Below are 11,724 nucleotides of genomic sequence, written 5' to 3' on the forward strand. Positions count from 1 at the left end.
AAAAGGCCATGTGTTTGGAAAGGGGAGGGTATTTTTGAGTTGATAAGGGAGTTTAGAATGTTAAGGGAAAATTCCATTTGTAATTCCCGAAGAAAACAGAAGTTTTAAGGGAGGGTATCATTCTAATTTGGACATGAACTATTATGATCAGGTCTACAATTTAATACCATGTCATAATATTTTTCTCCCCTTCCATCAATTTAAGAGTGACTACTTTCAGTAGAAGGTATGGCTTTGATTTTACCTGCATCCAATAAATCTATGAGATCTGAGAGGAATACATATGTTGGGTGAGTAATTTTGAATTTTTTATTTGTTTTGATCATATGTGTGTTCCTTGGGCTTTATATTAAGAGCTCCATGGCTATGTGAATTTCTTAGGTTTAGAGGTTATATAGCTGAAACGCAGCTCATAATACAAAGCAGAGGAAAAACAATGCAAATTTTCTTCCCAGTGACATTTTCATTTCTTGGTTCTTGGGTTTGGGCTCATCTACGAAAGTGAGGCAAAAGAAATCAGAAACACCCTACCAACCAATCCACATGAGTGAACAAATTCAAAGTTCAGGTTGAAATTCACTACGGAGTTCAGTCTTTAATTCCAGGACCGTGGGCTATATCTGAGAAATAATTAAAGAGACTTCCGTGTGCCTAAGGGAGTTTTAACTGTTTGTAGGACATTGTGAAGTGATTTCATATGCTTTGCGATGGACTTTATATAGAATTCACTTCTAAAATACCATGTATGTCATTCAACTCAGGGGTAGACATAAATCTGCAGAAGCTGCCTGCAAATTTAGCTCCAACTCTGCCCTAGGTTCACAGAACATAATAGAGCATTAATCTTCATGAGACTTAAGGAGTTTTTCTAAGTTCCCCCAATTCACTGAGAATTGTATGAAATGTCTTGTTTAGTGTCTCCATCATGTCAGCCTTTCAAAAAAAGCTCCACTTATCCATCCCAAGTAGAGGTAGCTTCCAACTGTGTTCATTTTTTCAGGGAAGCTAAGGAGAGAGAAAAAAGAAGAAAAAAAAAATGAAGATGGAGATAATGGTAAATGGAAAGAATTTTTCAGCCAGTGCTTTTCTTTGATTGCCAATATTTAATACTGGCCATGCTGTGACGCTATAACAAATACAATATAATATAGTAAATAGACTGCACTAGTTTGAGAATTTCTTCTTGAAGATAGGAAAGATGGAGTAAGTGGATGATTTTAAAAACACTGAGGCCCAAGTCACCTTGACCAATGGAAGCAGAATTTTTAGGAGTCAAAACCACTACTGTCAAGTCAATTCCGACTCATACTGGACCTATAGGATAGAGAAGAACTGCCCCATAGGGTTTCCAAGGGTGTAAATCTTTGTGGGAGCAGACTGCCACATCTTTCTCTCATGGAGGAGCTGGTGGGTTTGAACCACTGATCTTTCAGTTAGCAGCTGAGTGTTTTAACCACTGTGCACTAGGGCTCCTTTCTTGGAGTAGGGCCAAGGTAGCAGTATTTTTTAACCACCCCAGGTGATTCTGCTATGTAGTTAGAATTTAGAACTATTGAAATAGATGAAGACTTTTTTACAGAGTAATGAGTCTTAGATTGCTTTGGGAATCCATAGGAAAATCCCGGGATCTTGAAAGCAGTTTTGTCAGAGTGAGACAGAAAATGTAACAAGAGTTGGAAGAGAAAGTGGATGGCAGTGTTTTCAAACTTCAAAGTACATGTGAGTCGCACAAGAGTTTGTTAAAATGCACATTCCAATTCAGGAGATTGGAGGTGGGGGTCTGAGATTTTGCATTTCTAACAAGCTCCCAAGTGATGCTGATACTGCTTAATAAGGAAGTATGGGTAAACACCCTATTGCTTCTTACAAGAGAAGAAAGGAGGTGTCCTTTTCTTTGAGACTTTGGGGCTTGTTTAGTAGTAAAGTGCGCTATCATCATGTTGTTTTTGTTAAGTGCCATTGAATCAATTTCAAGACACAGTGGCCCCCATACGACAGAGCAGAACTCACCATAGGGTTTTGTAGACGGACTAGATCACTAGGTCTTTCTCCAGCAGAGCCACTGTGTGGATTTGAACTGCCAACCTTTCAGTTAGCAGCCAAGTGCTTGAACAGTTGCGCCACCAGGATTCTTTGTATTATTATCATAGAATGCTTTATTTCAGAAACCAGGAATGACTCATTAACTAATTAATCTGTTACCCTAAATGTTTTTGAGCAGGAAATTAATAGTATTTGTTTAATTTGCTGAACAGTTTTGCATTATTACGGTTTCATGTATTTACTAAAATTAGGTCTTTTACTATCACTACCCTTTTCTCTAAGCTCTTCAGGTTCACTTCTTGCTCTTCATGCTTTTTGCTGAGTATTTCTTTTCTTGATAAGCTCTAAGCCCTGTTTTTCCAGAACTCTGGATCCATTCTTTCTTTCATTGTCCTGTTGGAATCTACTGAAAAGCAATGGGTTTCTTTTTTTTTTTTTTTTTTGTATTACAATCGCATCCAGTCTCTCACCTCCAGGTTCCTATTCAGCTCTTGCTTCCACCTCATCATCCTCCTACATTTAATTCTCACTTAAATCTTCTAATGGGACAAAGACCATTTCCAAGTACCAACTGTCTGTATTGGTCAGGGTAGGCTAACACTGTTTAAAAATATCAGTGTTTTGGCACAATAAATGTTTTTTTTTTTTGCTCAGCTTTCCAAAGGTTGTTAGAGTGAAGGAGGTGTCCACTTCAAGCAGATATTCAGAAACCCAGGGCCTTTCATCTAGTGGCTCCACCATGTCCTGCATTTGACCAACAGACAAGCAAAAAAAGAAAGCGAGAATCAGTTTTGAATGAAATATTACTTTTTAGGGATCAGGCTTAGAAGTAGATACGTTACTTCTACCCACATTCCATTATCCGGAATTCAGTCATATGACCTCACCTTACTGCAAGGGAAACTGGAGCAGGTAGTCTAGCACTGTGCCCAGGAGGAACAGGAATTGGGTTTTGGTGAACACATGGCATTCTGTGCCACACCCTACTTTTTCTGGTCTGTCTCACTAAAGCTACTACATTTCAGGTTCCAAATGTCGGAAGACGTAATAACGTCCATTGAACATCAGATGTATTACAAACATCTCATTCAGGCCTCACATCAGTGCTGCAAAGCAGTTATCATTTTTACTATAGCCATTTCACAGACAAGTAAACTGAAGAACAAAGGAATCAAATAACTAAGATTGTATAGGAGCCCTGGTGCCACAGTGAGAAAGAGCTATGGCTGGTAACCAGAAATCAGCAGTTTGGTTTTAAGGTCATACAACTAGTGTGTGTGTGAGTGTGTATTTAGTTGAGCTGGTACTGGAACCCAAGAAGTCTGATTCCAGAGCACAGTAGCTTATGTTACACAGGCTCCCATGCAAAGATTAGGGTTAGATAGAACTGGATAGAAATGACCAGGAATGGATTAACCAATAAGCAAGGTACATACAGGTTATTTGTGCTTACTTACTAATCTGTAGTGCACAATTTCACCTGTTTCACCACATTAACGATACAATTAAGCCCATGTGTACCTTGTTTACTATAAGCCCATGTGTACCTTGCTTACTGGTTAATTCTCCCTTGGAAATGGCTGTTCTGTAATTTACTAGTTGTATAAACTTAGACAAGTTTTCAACTTCTGTAAGCCTCAGCTTCTTCATTTGTAAATTGAAATATTAATATTAATTACCTAATAGAATGGTCCCCCCACGCATCTGTCAGTTTGTCATATTGTGGGGGCTTGCATGTTGCTGTGATGCCGGAAGCCATGTCACCAGTATTCAAACACCAGCAGGGTTACTCATGGCAGATAGGTTTCAGCTGAGCTTCTAGACTAAGACTAGGAAGAAGAATCTGGCAGTCTACTTCTGAAAAGAATTAGCCAGTGAAAACCTTATGAATAGCAGTGAAACATTGTCTGATTTAGTACCAGCAGATGAGCCACTCAGGTTGGAGGGCCCTCAAAATACAACTGGGGAAGAGCTGCCTCCTCAAAGTAGAGTTGACCTTAATATGCAGATGGAGTCAAGCTTTAAGGACCTTCATTTGCTGATGTGGCATGACTCAAAATGAGAAGAAACAGCTGCAAACATTCGTTAATAATCGGAACAAGGAATTTATGAAGTATGAATCTAGGAGAATTGGAAATCATCAAAAATGAAATGGAATGCATAAACATCGATATCCTGGGCATTAGTGAGCTGAAATGGACTGGTATTAGTAATTTTGAATGGAACAATCATATGGTCTGCTATATTGGACAAACTGAAGAGGAATGGCATTGCATTCACTGTCAAGAAGAACATTCCAAGATCTACCTGAAGTACAACACTGTCAGTGATAAGATAATATCCATATGCCTACAAGGAAGACCAGTTAATACGACTATTATTCAAGTTTGTGCACCAACCACTAAGGTCAAAGATGAAGAAATTGAAGATTTTTATCAACTTCTGCAGTCTGAAATGGATGGAACATGCAATTGGGATGCATAGATAATTACTGGTGATTGGAATGCAAAAGCTGGAAACAAAGAAGGACCAGTAGTTGGAAAATATGGCCTTGGTGATAGAAATGATGCTGGAGATTGTATGATAAAATTTTGCAAGACCAATGACTTCTTCATTGCAAATACTTCTTTTCGCCAACATAAATGGTGACTATACACGTGGACCTCACCAGATGGAACACATAAGAATTAAACTGACTACATCTGTGGAAAGAGACAATGGGAAAGCTCAATATCATCAATTAGAACAAGGCCAGGGGACTTCTGTGGAACAGACCATCAATTGCTTATATGCAAGTTCAAGTTGAAACTGAAGAAAATTAGAACAAGTCAATGAGAGCCAAAGTACAACCTTGAGTATATCCCACCTGAATTTAGAGACCATCTCAAGAATAGATTTGACATGACGAACCCTAATGAACAAAGACCAGATGAGTTATAGAATGACATCAAGAACACTACACACGAAGAAAGCAAGATGGCATTAAAAAGACAGGAAAGAAAGAAAAGATCAAAAAGGATGTCAGAAAAGACTCTGAAACTTGCTCTAGAACATCAAGTAGCTAAAACCAAAGGAAGAAATGAAGAAGCAAAAGAGCTGAATAGAAGATTTCAAAGGGTGCCTCGAGAAGACCAAGTAAAGCATTATAATGACATGTACAAAGACCTGGAGATAGAAAACCAAAAGGGAAGAACACACACGGCATTTTTCAAGCTGAAAGAACTGAAGAAAAAATTCAAGCCTCAGGTTGCAATAGTGAAGGATTCTATAGGGAACATATTAAATGATGCAGGAAGCATCCAAAGATGGAAAGAATACACAGAGTCACCATACCAAAAAGAATTGGTCGATGTTCAACCATTTCAGGAGGTAGCATGTGATCAGTAACAGATGGTGCTGAAGGAAGACGTCCAAGCTACACTGAAAGCACTGGTGAAAAACAAGGTTCCAAGAAACTGGCGGAATATCAATTGAGACGTTTCAACAAATGGATGCAGCACTGGAAGTGCTCACTTGTGTATGCCAAGAAATTTGGAAGACATCTACCGGGCCAACTGACTGGAAGAGATCCATATTTATGCCTATTCCCAAGAAAGGTGATCCAACCAAATGTGGAAATTGTCAAACAATATCACTAATATTACACGCAAGCAAAATTTTGCTGAAGATCATTCAAAAATGGCTGCAGCAGTATATCGACAGGGAACTGCCAGAAATTCAGGCTGTATTCAGAAGAGGTCATGGAACCAGGGATACCATTGCTGATGTCAGATGGATCCTGGCTGAAAGCAGAGAACACCAGAAGGATGTTTACCTGTGTTTTATTGACCATGCAAAGGCATTCGACCATGTGGATCAGAACAAATTATGGATAACATTGCGAAGAATGGGAATTCCAGAACAGTTAATTGTACTCATGAGGAAACTTTACATAGATCAAGAAGTAGTTGTTCTGACAGAACAAGGGAATACTGATTGGTTTAAAGTCAGCAAAGGTGTGTGTCAGGGTTGTATTGTTTCACCATACCTATTCAATCTGTATGCTGAGCAAATAATCTGAGAAGCTGGACTCTATGAAGAAGAGCGGAGTATCAGGATTGGAGGGAGACTCATCAACAGCCTGTGTTATGCAGATGACTCAGCCTTGCTTGCTGAAAGTGAAGAAGACTTGAAGTACTTACTGATGAAGATCAAAGACCACAATCTTCAGTATGGATTGCACCTCAACATAAAGAAAACAAAAATCCTCATGACTGGATCAATAAGCAACATCACAGTAAACAGAGGAAAGATTGAAGTTGTCAAGGATTTCATTTTACTTGGATCCACAATCAATACCCATGGGAAGCAGCAGTCAAGAAATCAAAAGATGCATTGTATTGGGCAAATCTGCTGCAAAAGATCTCTTTAAAGTGTTAAAAAGCAAAGATGTTACCTTGAGGACTAAGGTGTACCTAATCCAAGCCATGGTGTTTTAAATCGCCGCATATGCATGTGAAAGTTGGATGATAAATAAGGAAGATGAAAGAAGAATTGACGGCTTTGAATTGTGGTTTTAGTGAAGAATATTGAATATACTATGGACAGCCAAAAAAAGGAACCAATCTGTCTTGGAAGAAGTATGACCGGAATGCTCCTTAGAAGCAAGGATGGCAAGACTATGTTTCACATACTTTGGACATGGTATCAGGAGAAATCAGTCCCTGGAGAAGGACATCATGCTTGATAAAGGATCAGCGAAAAAGTGAAAGACACTTAATGAGATGGATTGACATAGTGGCTGCAACAATGGGCTCAAGCATAACAAGGATTGTGAGGATGGTGCAGGACAGGGCAGTGTTTCATTCTGTTGTACATAGGGTTGCTGTGAATTGGAATAGACTCGATGGCACCTAACAACAACAACAATAGAGTGATCAGAGCCCTGGTGGCACAGAGGTTAAGAGCTATGGCCAGCTACGGCTGCTAACCAAAACATCGGCACTTCAAATCCACCAGTTGCCACTTGGAAACTTTATGGAGCAGTTCTACTCTGTCCTGTACGGTCACTATGACTCAGGATCAACTCCACGGCAATGAGTTTGGTTTTTCGTAATAGAATTGTTATGGGATTAATGAGGTAATCTATTCATTGTATGCAGTTTTCATGCTACTGTGCAATTTTCATGCTTAGTGCTTTGCTTCACACATAGTATGTACACAGCTAATATTAGCTATTATTGTCATCATTGTTATATCACAAGATCATTTAATCCTAGAGAAAGGTTAGTGACCAGTATTTGGACTAGAGGCAAATTATAGATATAGACTAACATACTTTCTCTTTTGTGTGCTTTCTCTCCAAATTCCTTTACATTCTCTGACATTTTTTCCAGGAAAAGCTTTGTTCATATTAAAAATCCTTACCTGGATTCTCTGGATGAAGACTTTCTCTATCACTTGGGTTTAAGAACAAAAACACACAACCTATCAGCAATGTTTGGGGATATAAAGGTAAAAGTATTTCTAACTTCAGGAAAAATGATTGAGTTTCCTCTGCTGATTATTCTTACTTCTCCAACATAAACCTTATACCTTTGGCTAGAGAAATATCCAAGTTCCCAATAGGAACTGAAGCCACACTCATTCTATGAAACAATTTATAATGTGTACATCATAAACAATCATTTTTACCCCAACAAGATAGAAAAGTTCCCTAACCAAATCTAATAATACAGACATGATTATTTGGCTGCTCTGGTCCCTGGAGATAAATATAATTTTATTGACAATATTCCTGGGTGTTCAGATACATTGGGAATTCATAATGTTTTTATTCAGTTCCATATTTAACATCTAAATTTATAGTGAAACCTCACTAATCCTCAGTTTATTAAATAATAAAATAACTCAAGAAGACAATATTCTTCCACTTCTTGAAAAATAACCATTATCTAATATTTCATGTTATTAAGGATTTTGTTATTTCATTAAAAATTGTTTATATAATATTACTAGGAAAACTGCACTTACATATTATCTATTTATTCTAAATGTATTTTAAAATTATAAATGAGTTCATGTTCATTTAAAATTGGAAAAATATAAAAAAAAGCAAAGTTTTAAAAAAAGTACTCCATAGTCCTGCCACCTAAACATAAACACCATCAATCATTTTTTTCTTCCAATCCTTTTTAATGGATAGATTTTAAAATATTTGTAATTATTTAACTTTGTATACTGCATTTTCCACTTACCTTTATGTCATGAACATTTTCCCATATTATTACATTTTCTTTGAAAAAAATTATTTATGGATGTCAAGTGGCGGTACCATACATTGCATGCATAATCTAGTGCTGACTTTTATGTGGAAGTATTTTCCATTGTAAGCAGCATTCAAATATTTTTGTACATTATTGTGTGAATAATTTTTCACATTTAGGCCTACTTGCTTAGGATGATTCACAGAAATAGTCACAGGAAATGAACATTTTAAAGAACTTTTGGTTTTCAAAGGGCCTGTGCCTATTTATAATCCCATCAATAGAGAATTTCACAGTTCTCATCAGACTTATTCACTTCTTTAGCAATCGTAAGAACAACAAAAAAAAGGTTTTCACATCCACCATCTTGCTAAATCTTCACATTAGCTCTTTTAGATGGACTAGGCAGATGTTAATTTCCTCTATGAAAAAAATAGGTGGAATTCAGAGAGATCAAAGTGTTTACAGTTACATCATACAGAGCTGGACCAAGTTCTTCCAAGTCCTATTTCCCATGTTCCACTGCTCTAGGTGAACTCTTGGAGTCACGGTAACTCAGAATTGTCCGTAAATTGTGGGGGCAGGATTGAAGAAAGGGGATGAGGAGGAAGAAGAGGTTAGCTAGAAGAAGGAGAAGTAAAGAAGGTAAAAAAGGAAGAAGGGAGGGGGGAAAGGAAAGAGAAGAAATTTATTTAGGAAGTTCATTAACAGTAGCTGCTAAATTACCCCCTCCCCCTGCCTCTCACATAGGGAACTAAGCCTGAGGGTGTGGCTGATTTCCTGGCAGCAATGTGACCCACTCCTTTCCCCACTCTCCTCCAGACTGCTGCTTCTTGCCTTTTTGTGGCCTCTTTCTGTCTTTGGAAACCCTGATGGCATAGTGGTTAAGTGCTACGGCTGCTAGCCAAAAGATTGGCTATTCAAATCCACCAGGCACTCCTTGGAAACTCTATGGGGCAGTTCTAATCTGTCCTATATGGTCACTATGAGTTGGAGTTGACTCAAGGACAACAGGTTTCTGTCTTTGGCCTCATCTTCTCAATATAACCTCTCTCCCTACTGCTATTTCTGATATTTAGGCTTTGAGAGCCATTGATCAAGGCTGTCTTTGGTATTCATTAACCAGATTTCACCTGAATTCAAATTTTAGGATGGGGCTTCATGCCTCATGATGATTTTCCTAGGACCCTTCTCTGAGATGACTCATTAATTGAAAGACACATCATAATTAATAAACAAAGGCACACATCTAATCAATGAATTAAAAAAGACTTGGAATATGTTTTTGAGACAAAATGTGATCTATTATCTACAACGTTTTCATCTATCCTTTCTACCATTTATGGAGTGCTTTCTGTCCTAGGCACAAATGTGTAGAATATCATTCAATCACCATAGCAATTCAGATAGTTTGTTATAATCTCTAGTTTCTTCCCCAGATGAAGAAATCGAGTCTCAAAGAGATGTAGTGTGTAAAGTTTAGACCTTAAAGAGCCTAACAATGACTCCTGTTTTTCTTACTGTATTTTTAAAGGTTTTGCTAGATTCTACCACAAAAGCTCAGTGGCTTTAACACAGTGTAAATTTATTTCTCACTCATTAATTAGAAAGCAGGTGTTCCTGATCAATACATAGCCCTCCTCCAAGTGGTGATGCAGAGACCCAGGCTCCTTCCATCTTCTTGCTCTACCACCTTCAATGAGTGGCTCACATAGGTCCTCAAGATGTCAACATCTATCCAGTAGACAGGAGAAGAGGGTATGTAGGATCACCAGTGGGAGATTTCTATGTGTTAACGACTGCAAGTGACACCTATCACTTCTGTTCATATTATCCTGGCTGGAACTCAGGCATACGGCCTCATCTAACTAGAAAGAAGGCTGGAAGTAAAGTCGAGTTGTATGCCCAGAAAGAAAGGCAAAGAGTTTTGGCGAACAGCTATCAGTGTCTTCCATACTCACTGGAATGAATCATGCAATTGGAATATATGGTGGACGATCTTTAGAAATGAACTATTCATACTTAATGCCCAATACATGTATCTCTTTTACAAGATCACTGCTAGATGTAGGGTTATAAGCATATATAATATATATTTATCTATCTATCTGTAATAGCCACAACACAGCTGGTAAAGGAAAGAGCTGGGATTAAAACTTAGGTGTCTCTGATGAAAAAGTGATGGCTATTTCTTTATTATTATTGTTTAAGAAAGCACTATATTTTGTTATCTTTTATAAGATCACTAACTGGCAGTCTCCAATCTTTCCCTAGACATTTCAAGTAGTATGGGAAATCATTACTTTATAAGCAGTATGTAGCTACACAAAAATGTAATATGCATTTTAAAAAGTGTTTATATATCTTTGTCCACATGCAGAATACGATGAACTGCAGTAGATCCAGGTTAACACAGAATGTCTAAATTAACTCTTTTAAGACACCAGGGATATTTGAAAGTGAGTTTGTTCTAGAAGTCATTGGGCTAAGGCTTTAACATCTTTGTAAAGCCTCTGACTCCTTCCCAATGCATTTCTCCCTTCTTTGATAAAAGTAGGACAAATGATAAGTTTGTTTGGGACATTAATCACAGTAAGTGACACTTAAAGCCAGTGTTGGTTCGTTGTCTTCAGCTGTGTTTTACTTTTTATTAAGGTGGCCAGACTGAAAATCACGTCAGGAGGTGATATTTAGTAAGTCTGATTTAGGAATAAGGCTTCAAGAACTAAGCTGCTCTGTACATATCATCTTTATGTCTCCAGAAACATTCAGAAATTCCCTCTGATTACAACAATATCTATACTTCAAAGAAGAATTCAAACCACAAGCTATTCTAACATCTGTTTCGGTTTTATGGTCAATCTGAATAGTTGTAATTTACGTTCACTAGCACCACAGAATGAGGTTATTTTCAAACTACCGTACATCGGGGGGAGAAAAACTTCCTTGTACTTAGATCTTGGGCCAAATCTCAAACTATATCAATGGAGGAAATGTTAATGAATAATCAATAATTGTTAAAAACCCACCTTAAACCATGGTCTGATCCTCTTTGCTTCCCAGCCTTCATGGCTGACCTCTGTTGCAGTTTCTTACCAACCTTAGTCCCCAACACAGAAACTGCTAAGAAGACACAGAAAAGTCAATAATGAGGGTGGAAGAGAAGCAGAGGGTCTGGATAAAAGGATAATTACATCCTATAATTGAGAATGAATGTGGCAAGGGAATTATTGCTAAATGGAGACAGAATGCATCATGTAATCAGACCACCCAATAGTTATATTATTTATTTTTTGTGAATGGGAGCTCTGACCCTACAATCTTACTTAGGTATTTCCTTAGACAGATTTTTTTTTGTCCTTGCTAGGGACCGTGCCAGGCCAAGCCCTCCTTCTGATCCTCTGTCCAATGCTGCCCACATCAGTCAGGCACCACC

General features: G+C 37.9%; 1 protein-coding gene across 1 annotated transcript in view; it reads left to right on the forward strand.

The window, feature by feature from the left end:
• Positions 1–228: 228 nt before the first annotated feature.
• The window catches only part of UPP2 (uridine phosphorylase 2), a 33,467-nt gene continuing 21,971 nt past the window's right edge, over positions 229–11,724 (forward strand). Inside the window, 3 exon segments of the mRNA XM_049888755.1 lie at positions 229–290; positions 7,419–7,536; positions 10,944–10,971. Coding sequence (XP_049744712.1) covers positions 229–290; positions 7,419–7,536; positions 10,944–10,971 — 208 coding nt within the window.

This window comes from Elephas maximus, chromosome 6 (assembly GCF_024166365.1).
Source record: "Elephas maximus indicus isolate mEleMax1 chromosome 6, mEleMax1 primary haplotype, whole genome shotgun sequence".
Taxonomy (NCBI): domain Eukaryota; kingdom Metazoa; phylum Chordata; class Mammalia; order Proboscidea; family Elephantidae; genus Elephas; species Elephas maximus.